Below are 23899 nucleotides of genomic sequence, written 5' to 3' on the forward strand. Positions count from 1 at the left end.
TGAACTGAACTTTTATAGGCGTGTGATTCAGTTCTAAGACACTAAAATGGCAGTGATCAAGAGATCCTGCAAGTATTCCTTGGCTGCAATGAAGTACAGACTTCTGCAAGATGGCACACGATGGAAAAAGTGAAACCCCAGGAATTCAGGTCGGAGAAAATATGTGCAAAAAAGGTACTGGCTAGTATAATATTCTGATTTTGGAGTGCAACGGCGGGATAAGACGCCTAAGAATTTTTAATGCAGCTGCTGCTGAGAAAAAAAAACTCTCCAGTAATTTTTGTTTGTTTCTCTTTTTCGAAGTTTCGGTCCAATAAAAGTATAACTCTGAAAATCGATAGTCAAGTGTCAATTTCAATAAATACTTACATCAAATATCACGTGATATCCTTTCCTCGCCAACACCTCTTTCTGCTTGGCAACGACAGCATCTGGATACTTCCCCTCTGTGAGCAGCTGCAAAAGTTAAGTATTATATATAACAGTGAATTCAATTTTTGCTTTCGTAGATGTATGCGTGGAACTTAGGCACAGTGGGCCTCAACCTGCAGCGACGACGTATTAAGGCGAAAGCCTTTAATGGCTCATGCTGTCGAGACCAAGACGTGTTTGCAAATTTGTCCGCGTTTCAGATTGGTCGAAATGGTCGTGACGTCACTGCGCGCGAATTTTGAGGGGTGTCCACCGAGATATGTGAGCCAGTTAGTGCTTAATTTACTTTCCTCAAATACAATTTTCATTTTCTTCATTATGGCCCCTCTTTCTCCTTTCACTCCCACTTCCTCCCTTCCTGCACGTGCGGTTCAGGTGTCCACCGAGATGGCAGAGAATTACTCGCCATTTCCTTTCCTCAAAAAGCGTTGCGTTCAAAGGGCAACGCATCGCGCCGAACGGGTGGTGGTGGTCCGTGGACTCCCTGGCAGCGCTACAAAACACTGTAGCGTTCCACTGCTAAAGGCAAAGATTAAGTGTCATTAATTGGCAGTTAATTAATGCACCAACAGAATGTGAAGTCAAAATTGCGTAGCAGAATTCAGCACTCAGGCTTTCGCCTTTCACCAGTTCAGCCGCTAAAGTTCCTCCCAATTTTTATGCGAAGCATACTACTTTAGCTACCACTTCAGCCCTTCACCGTGGTTATGCGCCTCCAAATCACGTGATACATGACGTCACACCACGTGACACGATGACGTCACGACAGAAAAGAAACGGGGGCCCACTTCGTGCAGTCGCTGTGGTTGTGCGCCTCCAAATCACGTGATACATGACGTCACACCACGTGACCCGATGACGACACGACAGTGGAGAAACGGGGGCCCACCTCGCGCCGTCGCTGTGGTTGTGCGCCTCCAAATCACGTGATACATGACGTCACACCACGTGAAACGATGACGTCACGACAGTGGAGACACGAGGGCCCACCTCGCGCCGTCGCTGTGGTTGTGCGCCTCCAAATCACGTGACGCGATGATGCCACACCACGTGACACGATGACGTCAAGACAGTGGAGAAACGGGGCCCACCTCGCGCCGTCGCTCTGGTTGTGCGCCTCCAAATCACGTGATACATGACGTCACACCACGTGACTTGATGACGTCACGACAGTGGAGAAACGGGGGCCCTCCTCGCGCCGTCGCTGTGGTTGTGCGCCTCCAAATTACGCGACACGATGATGCTTCGCATTCTCAAGGCTTCACCAAGTTAAGCCTCAGACATTTTTTTTTATTTCTCAGGTCACAAGCAGTGGTCTATTTGCAACGTCAAAGCACCTTCGTCAGCCGCACCACACCACCGCTTTCACTGCAACCTGCCGATATTTTATGATCAGGAAAATATGAAGCGTAACAAAATTTGACGATTTTACTCAAGGGGTGGCATGAGTACTATAAATGCTGGCATCGGCCTCTCTGCGCCAGCCGAGGGGAACCTCCGGCGCCCACAGCGAACCCAGCGGGGCAGCCGCCCGACGAAATGAGGTGAGGGGGAAAATGTGCATCGACGGAAACGGAGAAGCAGTCGTAGTGACGCCCCCAAGGAAGCAGCGAGTGCGCAGAGGGAAAAAGAGGCGCAGAAAGGTCACCTGATCACCTCAACGAGCTTGCGCGATTGGCCTTTCCAACGTGGCGCACAAGTAAACCAAAATGCGCCGAATGCAACGAATATCAAATAATTAAAGATAATTTGACGATCCATAAAGTTCTCGAATAGAAGGCGACGTGTAAACAGAGCACGTGTGAAGCACGAAGTCATTAAGGAGCTATAAAATACAGCGAAAGTACCGCGAAAATATTTCGCCGAACTTTAGGATAGTGGGATGCAGGAAAAGAGAACATCAAATGTAAAAGAATCCTACACAGACAACGTTCTAAAAGCGCATTGTGCTGGCGCAACTTTTTGAATTGCAGCATCTGAACGGCAGCCAATTTTCGTTTCGCATTTGTTTTTGGATCGGTCTTTATATCCTCAGTTATCAAGAACTATAAAATACTCTGCACAGCAAAGAAAATAATTACAGTGTGTTATTCTCATGCTCAAGCCGAGAATTCTTAAACTATGTGGTCAAGTGTACTGTAAAAAAGGCTTTTTCATACTGATGTCCGGTCTACAAACTTGGCTATCGTCGCTCACTCGTGATTAACTACTTTCTGCTTAGGAAGACACAGGCACAGAGCGCACTTGTGAAAAGCTGTACGTGAAGTTCACTTTTTGGGCATGGCATTAAGGGATAAACTTGCGCTCTTCAAACTAGAACGACCAGCGTAATTTAATCAATAGCAATCAGGCATTTTTGCTGTACACTTAGGTTTGACAAAGAAAGAGACGGGATATGCTGTAATTGCTTACCGGCATGATGGCGCTTTAACGATATCTGCTCAGCAGACGTCCCTGTGATATCAAGGAAAAGAAACTGATAAGTCCTATGAGGTATATCAGTCGATCAATGAATATATTATCTTACATTCTGTAAAATCCTTGCTTATATTCCATAAAATTCAAAAGCAGACTGGAGTAAAAGTTCAAGAGTTTCTCAGATGCACTATTCAATTTTTCAACTTGAACGCAAAAGGCGCCCGTCTGCTGTGCGATATCAGTGCACGTTAAAGATCCCCCGGTGGTCTAAATTATTCCGGTGACCTCCGCTACGGCAATATCTTTCTTCCTTTCTTCTTTCACTTCCTCCTTCATTCATTCCTTACAACATCGGGGTTTTTTTGGGTCCCGTCGAAATCATTCAGTGCAACTGTGGGGGTTCATACCTTGAAAAAACGGTCACACCTCCAGTTCTACCTCAAGTGCCTCGGTGACATGCCGGCGCTTCTTGCTCTGCAAGAGCCCGATAATGATGTTAAATTCTCTGGGTATAGGTCGTTTCAGGAGGGCCCTCGACCTGCATCCTGGTGCATAAAGCATACACCGCAATTCAGGCCGATCTCAACCTGAAGATCGAGCAGGAATACACAATGGTCAAGGTTCTGCCTCTCAAGCACCGCGACCCGTCAATACATGTACTTAGCATATACTGCCCTCCGCATAAGCCGCGTGTTACTTTCAGCGAAATTTTCTATCGTGCACTCAAATTGGCTGACAAAGAACCCCTGGTGACTGTTGGGGATTTCAATGCCCCAGCCTTAACTGGTGCTATCACTTCGAGAAAGACAGCGGACGAAAGCTGGCGGAGCTCATCTCCAACCTTCGTCTTACGTTGCTCACGGATCCGGCTTGCCCCACACGTGTGGGCAACTCGGTGACCCGTGACACGTGTCCTGACTTACCTCCGGTTAGGAACACTAGGGACGCCACCTGGCAGAACCTGGGGGATTCCCTGGGCAGCGTCCACTTCCTTCTCCGCATAACGCTCTTGGCGAAAGCAGCCCGCAAAATATGGGGACAGGCCAAAACAACCAATTGGCAGCAATTTCGAACTCATGACATCCGTCCCATATTATTCTCCGACGGTTATGCGGAGTGGGCAACACATGTCACAAACATGCAGAAACAGCACACGCAAACAGTTCACACCACCGACGAGATCCCCGCAGTGGACAATCACCTCCTGCATCTGTGCATTGCACAACTTACTGAGCAGGCTGCGGCATATGCCGCACAGATCACAGACTCCAATTGGACAGAGCGCTGCAACTCGGCAGCGCGTCAGATTGAGCTCGAAGGGGTCTTGGCGTCTCTTACGTAGCCTCATCGACCCTTCTCAAACGAAAGGGGAGACACAAAAACAGCTCCGGCGGGCTCTGTACGGGAACCAAGGTACGACGGCGCACCTTGCGGACACATTGTGTGACAGGTATCTCTGCCGCACAAATGACCCGGTTGGGCTCGAGTACACGTACTCCCGCAAGCCAAATCAGTATTTAGACGCCCCTTTTGCGTTGCATGACCTTAAGGCGGCCCTGGAAAAATGCGCGGAGGTGGGGCACCGGCTCGTGATCACGCTATAAGGGACGCCGTGGTGAAGTGCTTCGGAAGTTATGACCACCTGGCGTTCTTTAACGTGCACTGAAGTCGCTATGTACACGGACCTCCAGCAGTTCGGTTCCAACATACTGAGACGGTCGGAGCAGCAGAAAAGGGGTCAGCAGAGGAGCGCCATAACCACTTAACCACTGAACCGAAGAGAAATATCGTTTTCCACACAAAGAAAACGTAAACAACTAAGAAAATAGGAAGCCTAGGAAAACAGAAGAGCTATTCGTTGGCCCCCAAAATAAAGCAGCAACACGCCAGACTAAATAAAAGTAAATAATTTGCAAGACGCCGGCAGTATCATGACGTCAAACTGCAGAACGTCCCTCAGTAACACTATCTAAATACTGAACAGTATAAAGAATTTTTTTTATCGTCTTTAGTCAATCATGCAGGTTATACCAATTGGTATAAACAAGTTTTTTAACTACTTTTGTCAATCATGCAGATTATACCAAGGATTGTTCAGGTATGAGCTTTTTGTACGGGTCCTAACCTCTTTCTTTTGTGTACTCAGGGAACATGGGTATTGTGCACGTTCTTCCAAATAATCAAAATAATTGTGATCCCTTTATGACGATTTGCAACTCATTAAATATCTGCAATTGTACAAGGCTCCCATCAGCAGGATTTCTTACTTTCTTACAGCTGTTTTTGAAGGTGTATCTTGGACAAATCTCGAACGCCAGCATTGTCCCAAATGCTGCTGCAAAACTGTAATCGAGGCTACTACGAATTTGTAAATAAATCTTAAATATAGGTGTAAGACTACCGTGCACTGGCGACATGCACATCCAGCTAAGTATATTTTTATCAAATACAGTCGGCATGATCCTTCCCATCAGTGATTTGAAAATATGGCTCCAGAGTCATGGCTTAAAATTACGTTTTAAATTTTGTTATAACCTTCCGTGTGGAATATTACAAATCCATCTTGTTTTCCTAGGATTATTGTTTAGAAAATTTGCGTTATTCAAGTATTGCACGCGTCTATAGCACTGAAGCATTGCATTCGAGAAAATTTGTACATTTTTTTTAAATCTACAGATTTTCATCTGTGTGGGGGATATTCTCGACGTGATGAGCTCTCATTTGTACATTATAGTTTTGCATTTATTGCAAAATACTGCATACTAAAGAATAAAAAGCTAGTAAAATATGTGTATATTTTCAACTATCTCGTTCTTTTGAAACTTCACTATATATATTCCTCTTGCATCAGCACGGGTGTTTCCGGGCATTAGTTCTTTCGAAAACCACGCTGAAAATAAAAGGCAGGTAATGTTTAGTTAAAATATTAGCCGCGCGTTATTTCTGTATTACTTGTTCACATTACACGTAATATAAACATCGTAAGGTAGTTATTATTGAAAATTTTATCGCCATATTTGAAAACCGGTGTCGGTCTATCACACAATAATATTTTTGGAAATACAGCTGTAGATGAATCAGAATAATTATATGGGCAATAACCAAACGTAATAGAGAATAAGCTTAATCGGCGCCATGCCCAGATCTCCTGTGTCGGCCGACCTACTTTCTTTAATGGTGTTAATGCACGAGAGAAGTTCTGCACTGTTGCATGGAGCAAAGAAGGGCGATGGCAGACTTCGGTTTTCATGAAAGTTTAAATGTATTTGCTTCTGTTGTCTGACTCCGACAAGAATGTTGCGCAAATAGGTTCTTAAGAGCGTTAGGCAGGCGAGTGCCTAAAACTCGTTTTCCCCATATTGAAAGTTATCAATACTATCACGGGTATAGGCTGCAATAAGGTATGCACTTTTTGCACGATAGCATCCAATGTTAGGCTACGACAATGTTGGTGAGCTATCTTCTGGAAACACACGTTATATTTGCATTCATTTACATTTTTATACTGACATTTTGTCGTGCATTCGTTTGCATTCGCCCTGACATCTTCTTTGCTATGATTTATGATTATATTGTTTTGTCTTCTATATTAAACGTTATATGTACAGTCGCGAGTAAAAAAGATTAGCACACATGACGGCACACCGGAGCGCCGGAATGACAACGCGTGGCGCTGAGGGTGGCGAAGAGGCTGATAACGAGAGTGCCGGGCCGTTCCCATTCTACAGTATTAAGGGTGTTCAGCGGACTGTCACGGACCAGCAGAATTACTGGCTAAAAGCAGCGCTAAGTTCCTTTTGACAAACCATCGCGGACATAAAAAAACAGTAATAGAAAGAAGCGATCTTTCTTCATGATAAAAGACAAAATAAATGCCGCATGCACGGTCACATAGGGTCGGCACTTCAACGCTCGGGCGGTGCACGCTTGATAACGCTTACGTCCTGCCATCCCCCCCTAGGCTGCAAACATGGAAATGGCCCGATAGGCAGGTCTGCGAACCGCAGCGCCGCGTGGTGAGATATACAAATTCTGATCGCCAGTGATCTGTGCTAATATTTTTTGCTCGCGACTGTACATTTGTGGCATGCAAACTCGTATGCAATATCCCAGCATGGGCCTTAAGTGTTTATAAATTATCATAAGTAGCTATTCAGTGAAACCTCGAAGCGCATTACCAAATTAGCTATGTCTGGCCATGTGTACATTTGACCAAAGATTTATTAAGTATCTCTGAAGTAACCATTCAAGTATTGAGCGCGTAATTCACTGGACTCTGCGAGCAAGTTAATATGCTTATTTTAAACATATCTCTAAAACGCAGGTTCCGTCCAAGGCATCTATAACCTGGATGACATGGCAACTTTTTTTAATGGAAAATGCAAGCCATGGATGGTCCTAAATACAGTAATAAAATAAAGCAACCGGCACAAACACCTGCCTCAATAGCACCGTTTTGATCTGTAGGGCAATATCGAAAACAAAATCACTTCAGTGTTTCATTACCGACCAGGGGCGTAAAATTGCTTGCCTCCAATTTTTAATAACATGTCCAGGCTTATCAACTATCGTTCCTATTGCAAGGTTGTTCTCATATCGGCAGAGACAATGGCTACGGTCTGAAGATTTCTAACGAATGTATAAAACAAGGACATACATTCTAAAGTCCTTTTCGAGAGCTGTCTTTTTAAAGTAAAGAGAAGCATTTACCGCAATTAAAATTTCAAGTTTCTGGGGTTTAGTTGGGGAGATAAATACTTTCTCCCCGTTTAACCGCGGCTTACTCAGTTCAAAACCGCGCGGACCGCACCCCGTGATCGCGTACGCTACCGAGCGCACGCCGACCACGTCGGGTCTTGCTCTGAGGGAACAAAGGATGACACACTGGCTGACACAAACAGGCATTTATTGTTACAACAACAATAACGCCAGCTACCAACAAAATACGCTCAGGAATCGCGGACGTCCGACTCGCCAGCACGGTTCCAAGCGAATGTTCGCTCACGGTAGGGCACAGGATACCTCTAAAGCCGGAGAGGACGAAATGGGGAGAACGTTCCTCCCCACAAGGGTTCGCGTCAGCCGGTGAAGAGCGGAGCCTCGCGCCGAACGTCAACGCACTTCTCCGGCCCCAAGCAGAAGAGGGCCGTCTCTCCCCCGCGCGTGTGCAGAAAAAACACCATCCATAGCGCTCGTGTCGCTGCGACGCCAGCGCCCTCCCCTGTTAGTTAAATTAACACAACTAAAGAGGGTGCATTGGAGGGAAGCGAACCACCGGGGACGAGTGAAGGATGCACTGCGGAGAAGCGAACCACAGGGTACGAGTAAACCGCGTCCCCACATCCCCTCAACCTTAAATAGACCAACGCGCCTGCAAGTACATGCTGTGGAGGAGACTCCTTGTCTTCAGGCACTTGAGGCAAGTCTTGCAGCGGATGTCACGCCGACAACTTCCACGCTGATTTCCGCGCAGGGCAAATATGTGCACAAGAGCTACTGCACCTTCCTCACATTGGGCATCATGATCGTGGAGTAGATATTTTGGATAACTGGTCATCTTCTCTCCACCCATGACTGAATCTTTTCGGAGTGTCAATCACCATATTGGTCGTATTGCATTCAAAAGTTACAGAAAGTGATGGAATATTTCGTTTACAAACAGCTTAGGATTAGCGGAAGGTCCCAGGCATTGAGGAGCCGTTGCGAGCCTCCACTCAGCTGTCATGCGATTTCTCCCCAATGGGCGCATAATTCAAAATGGAGCAGTTTCTTAAATCCTACAGAAAAGGGTACCGTTGCAAGCAGCTCCATAATTAAAACAGCTTTTCATGTGTCCGTGTATTTCTCTACCTGCTCTACAATTCCACCCACTGTTGGCTTTCGAAGTAATACCACATAACGAGAACCACCTGCCAATCCCGTGCGTACTGCTACCATTGTCCCATAACGGTGATCTTCGCAGCACGGCCGCACGAAATTGTGTGCACAAAAGGCGCTAGTTTATTCCGTCAACTATACGGCGCCGGAAGGGCATCGCTCACATTCCGAGCACTGAGTGGCACAAACCCGAAAGGTGACCACCGGCACCAAAGGACACCCAACAAATAGCGGCACTCTACCGCGCGATGCTCTTCTGCGGAGTATAATGAACTGCTACCACTTTTCTTTAATACTTCTTTTTGCTAGTCGGTAAAAATCGAGTGATCCACAATTTACATAAGAAATTTTTATCGACGCTAACTTTTGAATAATACTGTATCAAACAAGTATAAAGCACTGACGGCGCAGTAAATCTATTTCTATCCAAATAAACGGCATGAATGAGTGCATAAATCCGATGCATCATGAACAACTGTCCCCAGAAAGAAGGGAAGTAATTTATGAACAACAGAAAGCATACGTGTTGCAAACGTAGCCAATTGGTAAATTTGCTTTCAGGGACCAGGCGGGAAATCTATTTAAACCTTTGCGCATCTGCCACGTCAAAAAACATTTTATCTCAACACATTCAAAAAAAGCAACGCAATATTTAAATTGTAAATGACATACTTTTAGGAGTCACAGGCTCTTAAAACGAACACCTAATGCACGAAAACGCTTCAGTGGTCGCGCTACCAATCACATCATCATTATTGCATCAAAAACTTCGTCGATAGGTTGTCGATTTCTTTTACAAATGTGCGCATACGCATAAAGGCTAATTCTAAACTAGGATCGATTGCTTTCCTTCATCTATGTCATACAACAGATGCAGCTGGTAACACAGACCAATAGGCTCCGGCCACCATTAGGTTTCTTATTGCAATAGACGGCAGAGACACTGTCGGCAAAAAGGCATATTTGCGTGTGCAGTTCTTTAAACATAAAGCAGCAATGAACAGCCGCAACATTACGCTTACTGGTGGCAGAAGAGATGCTATATTCGGAACATAAATATTAACTGAACGTACTCCCGAAATTAATGAAACGAAAAGAAAAGATAATGCCACCAACACTTACGAAGATTTTAATGCCTCCTCGAAGTACTCTGGTTTTACTCAACTACTGCTTACGGCTTCCAGCGATCTCAAAAAATGGCTCAGGGTCTTTTCACGCGCACATCCTGTGGGACCATACAGACATTTTTCTTCCGCTCTATTTAGCCCTCGCGACGAGCAATATTTCACCTTCAGATAATACTATGGCGATGATAAAGAGCCAATGAGGAGGGCTTCGCATAACTTATCGGCAGTGTTGGTATTATTCCTACAGTGGTAAATGAAGCCATAAAATACAAACGTGGCGTAGTCTCGCGATCTATCAGGTTTATGACACCTGCCCGAAATAATCTTCCTGTTGCTAATAAAAAGAAAAACCACATGTAGAGCTATAGCTCAGGATTCATGACTATTCGAGTAGAAAGGTAATGAAAACGTCATAGTTGTAAATTAGAAATTTCTGTTGGGAAAACTCCTGGCCGCTAAAATTCTACTATAAACATTGTAGTCGAAAAGGCACCCATGAACCATGGATGGAAGATAATTGTGAAGAAACCAGTCTCTCCTCGTATCCTGTCTGCAAGAACAAGGCTTTTTTCAGCCTAATCGGAAAAACGCTAGGACCGAAATGTGTCCATGAATACCCATTGGAGGGAACTTAGCGGTCTATCCAGGATGTTAGGATTAGCGGAAGGTTCTGGACATTGAGGAGCCGTTGCGAGCCTCCACCCGGCTGTCATGCGAACTCTCCTCCATGGGCAAATGATTCAGAACAAGTAACTGAAAATGGAGCAGTTTTTTTACTTCCCCAGTAAAGGGAACTGATGCAAGCAGTTCCTTAATTAAAAGACATTTTCATCTGTCCCTATATTTCTGTACTTGCTCTATCATTCCGAGCACTGTTGCCATTCGAAGCAATACCACATAACCAGAACAACCGGCTAACCTCGTGCGCACTGCTGCCATTGTCCCATAATGGTCGTCTTCGCAGCACGGCCGCGCTGTCATAAAAAAGCTTTGTGGTGGGAGAAATGGATATATGCCCGACTTGCTGCACCCATGCCTGGACCACAAAGGCGAGCTCTATGCATGTATCTCGGGATGTTGTCACAACCGTGGCATCCAACCGCCCTTATGATGGTGAATACTTTCCGGCAGCTCAGTACAAACCAGTACAAACCTTACAAACCAGTAAACGCACGTGTCGCAAACACAGTACCTACTATAAAAATAGTCATCCGCCTTCACCATCGCACATGGAAAGGCCTAAGGAAAGCTTATGAGCGGCTCCTTCTCCGCCTTCTCACCAATGCATTGCTGTGCCCGACAGCACTAAAACATTTTGACCCCTCCTTTCGCGGCAGCTGCCCCCACTGTAGTGCTGTGTAACACCTATCACATGGGGTGGGCCTGCCCCCCTAACCCGGTTATTCCTCTCATCTCCAATCCAACCCGCGATGACTGGGAGCGACCCTGCTCGGCTGTCACGACTTACAGGCTCAACAAGCCTTAGTCGGGCGCCCCCGGGCGGCGGCCACCGCCACCGGGGTCCCAACCTAGGGACCTCACCCTAGTGCTTGTAAAGATCGGTCTTTTACGAGCTGATCCAATCATACCTCCTCTCTCTTCCTAATGAATGGCGCTTATGGCCATGAGGCGGGGCACGGCGCCAGGGAACGACAGGGTGACGGTGGTATTGCTTGTCAATCTCAATCAGCAAGCGCTTGAACATCTCACGCAGTACGAGGTCTGTTAGAAAAGTATCCGACTTTATTTTTTTTTACGAACACCTGATGGATTTGAAACAAGCACGCTTGCACCAGCGTACCTTGAACCTTCGTGCGCATGCACAAACTTCTTCTCGCCTGTCGATAGCGTCAGTCACTGGCACGCAGCGTTTGAGTGAGGCAGTGCGCAGTGCTCTGATCCGTTTTTTATTGCAAGGAAAATTGCGGAGCGACAGGAGCAGCGCTACTGCATCAAATTTTGCCAGAAACTAGGCGAGAGCCAAGTGGAAACCATTCGGAATATTCAGACGGCTTTCGGCGACGATGCTATGAGCAGCACACAGATTAAGCGGTGGTACAATTGGTTTAAAGACGGCCGCACATCGGTGCAGAGGGAGCCACGCTCCGGTCGGCCATCAACATGCCGAAATGACCAGGTCATTGCCGAAGTGAACGCTGTGGTGACGCGGGACCATCGTGTGACTATCCGAGAAATTCTGGAAGAGGTGGACACCACCAATTTTTCTGCACATTCCTTTATCCCCGAAAATTTGGCCATGGAGAAAGATGCGGCGAAATTCGCGTTGAAGCTGCTCATGGTGGAGCAAAAGGAGTTTCGTGTTGAAGTCTCACAGGATATGCTGGATTCCACAAACAATAACCCTGACTTCATCAACACCATAATCGCTGGTGACGAGTCTTGGGTGTACAGGTACGACCCGGAAACCAAATCCCAGTCGCCACAATGGCAGCATTCCACGTCACCAAGACCAAAGAAGGCCCGCCAAGTGCGCAGCAATGTCAGAGTGATGCTGACTGCTTTCTTTGACTCCCTCTGTGTGGCACACCACGCGTACGCCCCGCACAAAGTAAACATTGACCAAAAGAATACTACAGGGATGTCCTCCGTCGCCTGCGTGGTGCTGTGGGACGCAAGAGGCCGAAGTTGAGGTCAACAGGAAATTGGCTCATTCATCATGACAATGCTCCTGCACATTCCTCGCACTAAATTCACACTTTTTTCGTGGAAAACCAGACTGCTGTAGTTCAACAGACTCCTTACTCTCCTGATATGGCCTCCTGTGATTTCTGGCTGTTTACCAAAATCAAGAGACCATTGAAAGGAGCGCGATTTCAGACAAGGGAGGACATTATGGCTGCAACGACAGCTGAGCTAAACTCCATTCCGAAAGGGGCCTTTTCGGAATACTTCCAACAATGGCAGCACCACTGGGAGAAGTATGTGGAGTCCCAAGGAGACTACTTTGAAGGTGATTAGGTTTCCAACGCTCCAGTTATGCCAGTTTGTTTTCTTCAGCAAAAGGTCGGATACTTTTCTAACAGACCTCCTACATCAACGAATGCTGGAGAAGTGGACAGTTACCCAGGGCATGTAAGACGGCTGATGTCAGCTTTATTCCCAAACCTGGAAAGGAGGTGAACATCAATAACCTCAGGTCCATCTCGCTTACGTCGTGCGCCGGGAAACTGATGGAGAAGGCGGTACACATGCGACTTTCGACGTATATAGAAGACCACAATATTACACCTCACACAATGTTTGGGTTTAGGGCACACTTGTCAACCCAGTACGTGCTACTGCAGCTGAAGATGGAGGTTATCGATCCCCCGCGCAAACGAAACAGTACGGCCATACTGGCATTAGATCTGAAGGGGGCTTTCGACAACGTGAAGCATTCCAAGATCTGGACAATCTACAGGGTACTCACTGCGGAAAGCGTACCTTTAAGATAGGCAAGCGCACATCAGGACTGGCGACACGAGGTCCGAAGCGATACCCATGGGCACCAGGGGGACTCCTCAGGGAGCAGTCTTTTCTCCACTGCTCTTCAACGTTGCCCTCATGCACCTGCCGGAACAACTTAATGCCATAAGGGGAATCCGCCACGCCCTATACGCGGATCACATAACCATATGGACAACGGAGGGAAACATGGGACAGATGGAGGAGGCCCTCCAAGAGGCTGCCAGTACGATTCAAAAGTATGCAGAAGAATGCGGACTGCGCTGTTCCCCGGACAAGTCGGAGCTCCTCGTCCTGCGAGGGAAGGGGGATACTGCATCGCTGGAAATCTCGGTCCATGGTACACCTATTCCCGAGATGGAAACAATAGGGATTCTGGGCCTGCTCATTAAAAACAAGGGTGTGAACGCAGCAGGGATCACCAAGCTCCGAACTTCGTGCGAACAAGTCATCTGTATGCTATCTCGGATCACAACCAAGAAAAACGGCATGCAAGAACAGGATACCCTTAGATTAATACAGGCCTTTGTCATCTGCAGGATAGTGTACGTGGCCCCGTACCTTCGTTTGAGGAAGACCGATCTAAACCACCTGGACGTTATCATCCGAACGGCTTATAAGAAGGCACTCGGCCTACCAATGAAAGCATCTACAGAGCGTCTACTAAAACTAGGGGCGCAGAACACGGCTGATGAATTGATTAGCGCCCATCTTACAAGCCAGTTAATGCGACTGGCCACAACTACGACCGGCCGCAGGGTCTTAGAAGATTTAAACATTAGCTTTCCGCAGCAAGTGGCTGGGAGACAAGATATACCTTAAGAGTGGAAGAGCAAATTCCTTACGCTTCCGCTTCCCAAAAACATGCACCCGGAGCATCATCATGCTAGACGAGTGGCGAAGAGCAAGAAGATGAACGAATGCTATTCAACAAAAGAAGGAGCCTTCTTCGTGAACGCAGCGGGTCCTGTAGAAGGAATATCAACAATCTCAGTGCTGCACCAAATGCAAGTCGTGGACGGTCTTTCAGTTCGTAACGAGGATACACAGGCTATGGAGGAAGTTGCCATAGCCCTAGCCGCAACGCACTCCGCATCTAAATAAAGAGTTGCATATTCCCAGGCGGCTTATAGAAACTCTATGCGTGGCAGAATCACACCGCTAGCCTGCAAAATTCTTTGTCAATGTTGGACTTCAGCTGAACGGAAGGAATTAATATGGGTACCAGGTCACCAGAGAGTTGAAGGAAACGAGCGCGCACACGCTTCGGCCCGAGCTTTTCTTCTCCGGCATCCTTCTACGTCCTCCCTTCATGATTCTGGCTCCCCTCTCCGCTAACGACATATTCAGAAATATTGCAACATTTGCGCCTTGAAAGGCAGACACTACTGAGGCCCGCTAAGGGTCTCAGTAAATCAGAGGAATGTCACCTTCGCAGGCTACAAACTATGTCTTTCAATAACCCAGCTACGCTTCACGCCATTGAGCCCGAGTCCTTTTCGGCACAGTGCAAATTTTGTGGCCAGAAGGCAAACTTGTACCACGTGGTATGGGCTTGTCAGAAAAATGATAGCATTGACATCATAAATCAGCCAACGCGGGAGGGCTGGGAGACGGCCCTGTCAAGCTCCGACCTCGAGGAACAACGAGCCCTCGTCGCCAGAGCACGGGCAGCGGCTTTCACCAACGGCGTCCCGGACTAGGGACCCGATCAGCCTTCCTTTCAGCTAAGGCATTTTGGCTTTAATAAACGTTTTCATCCTCAACACTACCACAGCCTTTAGAGCGTTACGAGCGAGAGGAAAGGGATGTTCTTCCGCATAAGCGGTAAGAAATTCCTGTTTGTCTTTATATCTACATTAAAGTCCCCTGCCACCTTGGCAGGTGGCAGTTAATGGTTCATCGCTAGAGTTCGCTCACCTAACGCATGCAGCCCACATCTCTCTCTCATCACCATATGCACCTATAAGCGCGATTCAGGCGCCCACTGGCCCAGGGAGCTTGTTATGAACACTTCTCCTGGAAATTATCGCAATGTAAAATGTCAACGCCAACGCCAATGAACACAATGAGCGCTGTCGGCCTATGGCTTCAGCGCTGCGTTTCTGGCACAACGTTGTGAATGCCAACGCACGCAGCGCACATCTCTCGCTACCGCCACGTAGCCTGATTCACGATTGAGGGAAGGTATGCGCAGTTATGCCTAAGGCCCCCAAATTATACCAGTTAAGCGCCGTCCTTTCTGGGGTCTTTGTAGTCCTGTCCTTTCTTCTTTCACCCCCCCCCCTTCCTCCCTTCCCTCAGGGCGCGATTCAGGTGCCCACCCAGATATGCGAGACTTATACTTCGCAATTTCCTTTCCTCGAAAACCAATTTACCTATTATTATCAGTCTGTTTTCCAACCATGCGCACCATTGGTGGTGGTGGCGAAAATATTTTAATGAAATTGTTTAGGAGGTTGTAGCGGCGGTTGGAGCTCTCAGTCAGGAACCTCACTGGCGTAGGCTGCTGTCCGGGCTCACTCGATGAGTTCTTTCAATTCAATTCAATTCGTTTATTTCACCATATGCATGGTAGGAACTCTTGGGCAAAAAGCTGCTCGACGCAGCTTGACAGGGCCCAAGAGACCACAACAAGGCAGGCCAGCGCGGCAATACAAAAACCAAGGGAGACATGCCAGCCGAATTTCGGAAAGGCACAACACCACTCTTGTCAATACATTGTCTTAAAGAAGCGAACAACTCTTGGTGAGGTATAGAATAAAACATATCTCCTACAGTGACAGAGAATGGAAAGCCGATGTTTCGGTCGCTCCTGAGAAAAATTAACTACGTCTCCATAATTTTTGACAAGGAACAGGATCGTGAACATTAAGCAGTTCCAAAGATTTATGCAGACACTGGCTAACATGTAACTGCCAAGGGCCTTTTCACTTACAGTATGCGGAAAGCCGTATGCCTCAGCAAACGCAGGATATGAGTGCCCTCTTCGGCCTTGTTAGACCCTCTAGGGAGCATGTTAAACTCATCTGCAAAGTTTTACGTTCTGAGCTTTGGCGTCAGGTGCGAATTTACGAAGACTGGTTATCCGCAAGTTGTTATGCTGCGAATCTCAAGTGGCTCGCGGCATGCAAACTAGGCCATTACAAACGCCTCATCGGACAGCTGGCAAAGCAGTGGTGGAAGTACCGCCTTGGGCTGGCCCTCAGGAAAACCGGAGAAGTACAGGACAAGTAATGAAGCCCTCAACCCTCATGCCTCACAGTCATGTTTAAGCTCAAGCTCAAGCATCACGTTTTTGGGCGGGGTAGACGAGCCGAAGAATATACACAGCCTACTCAGCAAAGGGCCTAAGAACGGACTACCTCCCACTGTTCCTACTCAAAACCTGGCTGCCCTGAACCGTCGCATACCCAAGAAAGCGCCTATGGAACAACAGGACAGGTTGTTGCTTGAAGGTGTTGATTGCCTCCAAAAAACAGCTGGTGTGTCAAGGTATAGGAGCCTAACAACTTTTTGGCAGAGGGTGGTGATGCTCATTGTTGACTATAATATTCCCAGTTGGTCGGAATTTTTGCGGAGACCTCAACTACGGCGCCTCTTTTTCTCTTTCTTCTTTCACTCCCACCTTCCTCCCTTCCCTTACGGCACGGTTAAAGTGTCCGCCGAGATATATGAGACAGATACAGCGCCATTTCCTTTCCTCAAAAACCAATTTTCCAATTTCATTTATATCGCTTTTACAAGCTGAAAAGGAGGAGGATTTGTGGTGTTGCCGAAAGGCCTGTTCCATGAAAAACCCATCCAAGCGGTTGACAAGAATTTCACCCTTATAACGCGTCGTGCTACTATTGGAAAACAAAGGATAGCCGACTTCTGCAAGGATGTTGGGAATGCCTGTCTAAAGGTAATGCTTTGAATGTTCTCGTTAGTGCTAAGCCGCACATACCCGGGGTCCCTTTCTGCACTATTATAAGTTGAAAGGCGCTCGGTAGTTACGTGTTAGACAGTTTCTGCATAAATCTTTGACACAACTTAATGTTCACGATCCGGTGCTTGTCAGAAATTCTGGAGACGTAGTTTATTTTCTCAAGACCGACTGAAACATCGGCTTTGCATTCTCTGTCAAAGTAGACGATCTGTTTATTCTATACCTCACCAAGAGTTGTTCGCTTCTTTGAGACAGTGTATTGACAACAGTGGTGTTGTCCCTTTACAAAATTCGGCTGGCATGTCTGTTGGCAATTTTTTACCTTTTAGAATTTTACCTTAAAGGTACATTTATCGCTTTTGACAATCATCTCTATTTACAAACGAAAGGCACTTGCATTGGATCTTGCGTTGCACCTATTTTAAGCGACATTTTTTTAGCCAGCATTGACCAGTTTTAAGCACTGTGTTTAACTCGTACGAGGTCCTCACAGTGTACCGTTATGTTGATGATTTGTTAGTTTTTTTGGACAAGCTGAGCCCTTTACACTACTGCGCTATTGTTAACAAGATTTTAGATGCTTTTAGAAAGGACGGAATGGGTCTAACATTAACTTTTGAGACACCGGATAACGACGAACTTAAGTTATTAGATATTCGGGTGAAGTTGGGCAGGGATCATACTTGTTGGATGCGCGCCCCTCGTGTTCAGAAGCAACTCCTGCCTTACAATTCTTCTTATTCGAAGGTGGTAAAATGAGGCATAGTTAGATTGTGTCTGGATTCGGCGCTTGAGAAATCGTGCGTCCATGAGATGCAGTCTAGCTTTGAGAACCAATTGGCTAGAATTTTGTCAGCGGGCTACTTTTTGTCGGCCGTGAGTTCTGTTGCTGAAGCTTGCCTGAAAAAAGTGAAGGCACGCATAGCGAACTCCAAGACGAAAGAAAGCAACAGGAATCTGCAACCGGAATTTGCCCCCTACCTACACAAGGTGTCGCATAACATGAAGAAGGTTGCGAATAGGTACGGGGTGCAGCTCGCTTTTTTCGGCTCCAGCGAAGCTTTCAAAGCTGTGCCCTCATATTTCCGGAAGCGAAACAAGGAGAAGCGGGTGTGGTAAAAAGCAAACTACGCCCTATGTGCAATGCGCTCCTGAGGTCGTATACGAGCTGCCACTTTCATGACGAAAAGTGTACATCGGTCAAACGGGGCGATGTATTAAAGACGGGTTAGGGGAGCACCAAACGAATTTAAAGAACAATGAGAATGTGCACTTGGTTAAGCACTGCCAGTCATGCGTGACATGTTCGCCACGTTTCGATAGTGTTCGAATCCTAGGCAGCAGCAAGTATAAAACGGCCCGTGAACTCCTGGAGGCCTTTCACATAAAGAAAAGAGCAGATTGTTGCATTAGTAATGCTTTCGTTTTTTGTAGGCATCGCAATTCAACCTTTTTGCGGCAATATCATAACTCGTTTCTGATGTTCCTTGGCACGTGGTTGCTATGGTTTTCTTTCTGTAGCGCGCAGATGCGTGATCATTTTTAAGCTCGAAATCTTTTTGCAGTAAATTAGTTGTGAGTGCAGCGTTCGTCCGTGTTTCTTGCGTGTTCCTTCTCTGTGTGTTTGTACTTCTTCGCTGCAATATGAATCAAGAATGTTACCAACTTGCCCAAAAACGGTTTTTCCTCAAGGCTATATTCGACTTGAGTGCGCCAGCAGTTCGGTTCTTACTTTAGTTCCGATGTTCAGATCCATTCTTCACGGATGGCAGTTGTACGGATAGCGATAAGGGGTTGATGTCCTTATATGAAATGAAATCAAATGAAGTTTATTTTCCAACAATTGGATGGTCGCCTGGGCTAAAAGCTGTACAAAGAGCTTGACAAAGGCCCTCGAAACCACTACCCAACATAGCTGGTGCGAATAGCAAATTCCACCATTTCATTGGCATGGCATCCAAAAGTCTTATACAATGCATACGTCAATGTAGCACGATATGAACACAAAACAAAAAGTTGATAAATAATAAAATCAATGCAAAACGCTCAACAGGGCGGAAATTTTGTAAATGTGGCATAATATTTAAAGGGTCAGTCTACTGAATTTTATCGACCATATTTTCTTCGCGGCAACCGATAGCTCTTTACTCAAATTACCGTTTAGCCAGCTGTGGTGCCAAGGAGTGCGATAGAACATTTTAAAATAGAATTTATTAATGTGGGAACACATCTGTGTGAGATGGTAGTCTAATCTGGCAACCATCTGGATTTCCACCGCGCGGCGACAAACATGGCGGCGCCCGTCGAAGCCGGACCTGTCGCTTCGGACTGAACTCTCGTTGTTGCTGCCTTTTTCAATGCGTTCACTGGCCATAAATGGGGCGCCTGTCTTTCGCTTCGTCTCATCTCGCCTATAAGAAAACATATAAGAGATAAATTTGCTTTATTTTAATAGCTAGAGTGACGATTCTGCCGCTCCTAGGCTCAAGTGGAGAGTCGGTTTTTGCAGCAATGGTTCCCGTCCTGACGACCAGATGGCGCGACTATAGGCTGAGTTTATTTCTGCGTCTCTGCTAGCAAACGCTGAACTAAAAGTGGCAGTGTGCCTGCGTTTTGCGTACGTGTAACTATAAATATTCATGTGATTTACAGAAAAAGCCAGCGGTACGCCTTCTACAGTTTACTAGAACAAAACGTGCGTTTCTCTCACATTGGGCCATACAAATGGTACGGAGTATATTCACTTATGCTTCTACAAAAAAAAGACTACCACTTTCTTGAACAAAATGAACGTTTGGGGTCGCCACCATGCATTTTTACGCGACTTTTAACGTCGAAATAAAATATAAATTCCTGCCTAAACCGGGCGCAGATCCCTCGTTATAGATGTTATAGGGGGCCAACTACCAGAATATGCCATTATTTATACACTCATCTCGGTGAGTAGACTGACCCTTTAAAGTACGAAGACATGTATGCATACATTATATTTGCACGAAGTAGGTTCACAATTCCTCAGGAGTACAACCAACAGTGTCGTTATATTTGTTGAGAAAAACGAGAAGATTATGAGCCAATAATTGCAAGTTGTAGTCTGTTCTATGATGTGATAGCGACCACATTACCTAAGCAGTTAACGTTAAGCACAAGTTTTTTCCATACCTGGAAAAAACCAAGGTCCTTTCTAAGGCCAAAACAAAAACCGGAAGAGAATTGTTATCGAGGCTTATTTGATCTACAAAAGGGGCGATGAGGACGTTAGCGCAACTTCTATATCTCTTTCAAGGCAAGAGATCAATTTCTTAGACGGGCACATCCGAGCTTTCCATGGGTCGTAACCACACGTGGCCTTGTTGACACTCATTACCGTGCGCATGTTGCTTTTGCTTCTTCTTGTCTCCTTGTTTGCCTGTGATAGCCTATATAAGCACCCTGCTTTCGCTAAATAGAGCCAATTGGAAGTCTGCGCCCATGACTTCTTTTGTCCAGTCGTCTTCGCGGAGTTCTGTTTTACTCTAACCATGAACCGAAAAGCCTAACATCATGTCTTACTTTAATTTGAATATCGTCAGCATCTAATGACCTACTGTTATTTCAACCCATGAATATGTTGTATATTTCGTTTTCATTTCACGATTCCCGACTCTCTTCGGTGGTGGAGTGAACAATTAGCGATTCCTTGCGTTCGCTTGATCTTTTGGAATTAGTCTGATAGGTCATAAATACAGGGTAGTGGCCACTTATGTCAGTAACAGTAAAAGAGCTGTAAACTGCAGTATTATTAATTTTTAAAATGAAGTCGAGCAACGAGTTAGTACTGACAGTGATTCGTGTGGATTTTGTTCATAAGTTCAGGAAACCAGAAGAATGCAACACACTGCTAAAATAACGAGAAGCTTTAGTATCATCAAGCACAGTAATGTTAAAATCACCACTCCACACAAGGCGGGAGTTGTTGCTGCACACGTGTTCCAGCATGAGCCTAAAAGATTGCATGAAAGAATTCATGTTACCACCACGTGGACGATATGGAACTGAGATGGTTTCATTTTTGCTCTGTCGGACCTTACTGTACTAAATTCAGATAGAAATTCACCGCTCTTACTCACTGTAGCATAAATCGCGACAACACCGCTCCGTCTGCCTGTACGATTTAGAAGGAAATTATTATAATATTTTAATTCTAACATTATGTATCCATCATAGTACCATGTTTCTGATAACATCACCATGCTAAATTTAAAACAAAAATCACTGGGAAATGAAGTGAGAATGTCCTCTTTTCCAGTCACAGACCGTGCATTGATATCCAGAACTGATTCAAAAGATGTTTCTGAGGTTTCAACATTTTTGAGAAAAATGAATTCTTCATTATTCATTGCAGAATCCATGATAAGATTGTCAATTATGCATTTTTATCAGCACAGCGGGCCTTAGTCCGGTTGAGAGAATATATCTTCTAGACTACTTTCACGTGGTATCAACACGGCGGAGTTGCCGTCTGCTTGCTTTGCATAGATTTTGCCGTTGTGTGCCCAGAGGTATTTAGATTTATGCTCGTGTTTCTTTTTGACGGCCATCGCAAGCAAATTCTTGAGTGGTGGAGAGAGGTGCTCATTTGCGTAAACAGGTGCTGTACCATCAAGGCCGTGGTCATCAACTGTCAAGCGCGCTTTCTTTGATTTTTGCAAAACTAGCATCTCGTTTCGTGCGTGTCTTAAACTGCACGACAATGCTTTTTGTCTTATCAGTCTTTCGGGTGTGCACTGGATGGCGGACATCTATGTCGCTTTCCGTTATTGCTTCTTTCACACCACAATCGATGTTACAAAGCAAATCTGCAAAGCTTTCATTTTCTTTTTTAATAACACCCTGAAATTCAATACTTGCCTTCCGGGAATACTGTTCCGAAGAGACCATCCTGTCTTCAAAATCGTAAATTTTACTTTCTGCTGCGAAGCATATTTCGCGAAACACTTTATTTTGTGTTGCCAGATCTGCCCTGTTCAACATTTCTGCCTCCAGTTTTTGCTTTAGTTCCTTGATCGTTTCGTCTGCAAATTCAGGCTCTGTACAAGATTCTTTTGTTCAGTTTTAAATTACCGTATTTACAATACAATACAATACATCTTTATTTCATTGCAAAAACCTCTTTCTTTGGACTCGCGAAACACTTTCAGCTCTTGCCTTACTTCCTCTTTGAAGTTATGAAGGCAGGACTCTTTGACTGACATATTGTGTGCGATAAGTAGAGCAAAAGGTAAAGACAGCACTGAAATGTCAAGCTTGATCTGTTTCGTTAGGCACAGGAGGCCATGGTCAATAGAAATGAACAGCAGCAGCGACGGCAGAGAAATAAAAAAAGAGAAAGAAAAAAAGCACCGTAGTGACAGGACTAACCTGCACAAGATCGAGGGGCAACTTAGATGTTTAACACTTTGCTGTCGCCGCTGCTGTGTTGGTGATCTGGTGATGGTGGCTTGAATTTATAGGCAGTGGCTCCCGGAAGGCCAGCAGGACTATTTCAGGAAGGTTGGGCGTGCGCAGTCAGAAAACCTTGCACGTGTCGTCGGTTCCTAAGATGATGCGGGTGGTAGGAGTTGGCAGCAGGTGAGTGCGAGGATGGGATGGGACCTCAGCTGCGTCGAGATTCGGCCTGCACAAGTATGAGGTGCAACTCAGATGCTTTGCTTTCGCCGCTGCTGTTGTCACCATGCAGTTGGACCCTCTCGAGTGGATTCATAAATCACTGAGAGTCCCCATTGCACTCCAGGAGGAGTGGTGCAAAGATCAAGCAATACGCGTCTTCTATGCTAGGGCAGCAGATGCTATTTTAGTTCTTTGGAGTGCGCTGCCGCTCAGGTTGATCATACCGAACAGCCGCTGGGGAATAACTGAGCTGCCGCCGCACATGGTGACACATTGCTAGGTATATATATATATATATATATATATATATATATATATATATATATATATATTGTAATGACTGACACCGAGACGCGCTGAGCTGAGCGTCCGCTCGATTGCCTAGCCTTTCTTTAATCCCACTTCCTCGTCTTTCTCCGCCTGCTTCTTTCGTCACGACTTCGTCTTTGCTGTCTCGGCATCACACTCGGCCACGACTGCGGACGCCCTGTTGATTGTAGGCCGCGTCGCACCCAGACCTCGTTGTCGTACACGCGGCCACTCGTCTCGCCCCGCTTCAGCAGCCGCTCCTTCATGGTCTCGTCCTTCACCTCGACGTAGAGCAGGTTGGTGCACTTGCACACCTCAGCCTCGAAGCGGTCACCCTGCTCGGTGTTCCTGGGGTAACCGTCAATCAGGAACCCTTTGGCCGTCGCCACGCTATTCTTCATTGCTCCTTTCAGCAGCTGCAAGACCGTGACCAGTGGGACGAGCTCACCCTTCGTCATGATCTCGTTCATCTCCTTGCCCAGGTCGCTGCCGGACTGCACCTCCACCCACAGCAGGTCCCCGGAAGAGATGTGCGTGAAGCCGTAGTTGGCCGCTATCTTCTCGCATTGGGTACCCTTGCCGGAGCGGGGGCCGCCGAAGGCAAACACGACGGGAAGGTTGAGTTTTAGAGGCCCGTCCATTGGCGTTGAAGTAGGGGGAGGAGCAGGGGAGCAGGCCTGGCTGGAGGCAG

At 46.3% G+C, this 23899-nt stretch overlaps 1 protein-coding gene across 1 annotated transcript; it reads right to left on the minus strand.

The window, feature by feature from the left end:
* Positions 1 to 15046: 15046 nt before the first annotated feature.
* LOC149324448 (adenylate kinase isoenzyme 1-like) lies at positions 15047 to 23849 on the minus strand. The gene is made up of 2 exons (XM_089565526.1): positions 23418 to 23849; positions 15047 to 15097 (listed from the first exon to the last, which is right to left on the minus strand). Exons 1-2 carry the CDS (start codon positions 23847 to 23849, stop codon positions 15047 to 15049), a joined length of 483 nt encoding a protein of 160 aa, XP_089421652.1.
* Between the last annotated feature and the right edge of the window lie 50 nt (positions 23850 to 23899).

Source organism: Amblyomma mixtum, unplaced genomic scaffold (assembly GCF_055824585.1).
Source record: "Amblyomma mixtum isolate Tamu unplaced genomic scaffold, ASM5582458v1 scaffold_32, whole genome shotgun sequence".
NCBI classification, from domain to species: Eukaryota; Metazoa; Arthropoda; class Arachnida; order Ixodida; family Ixodidae; genus Amblyomma; species Amblyomma mixtum.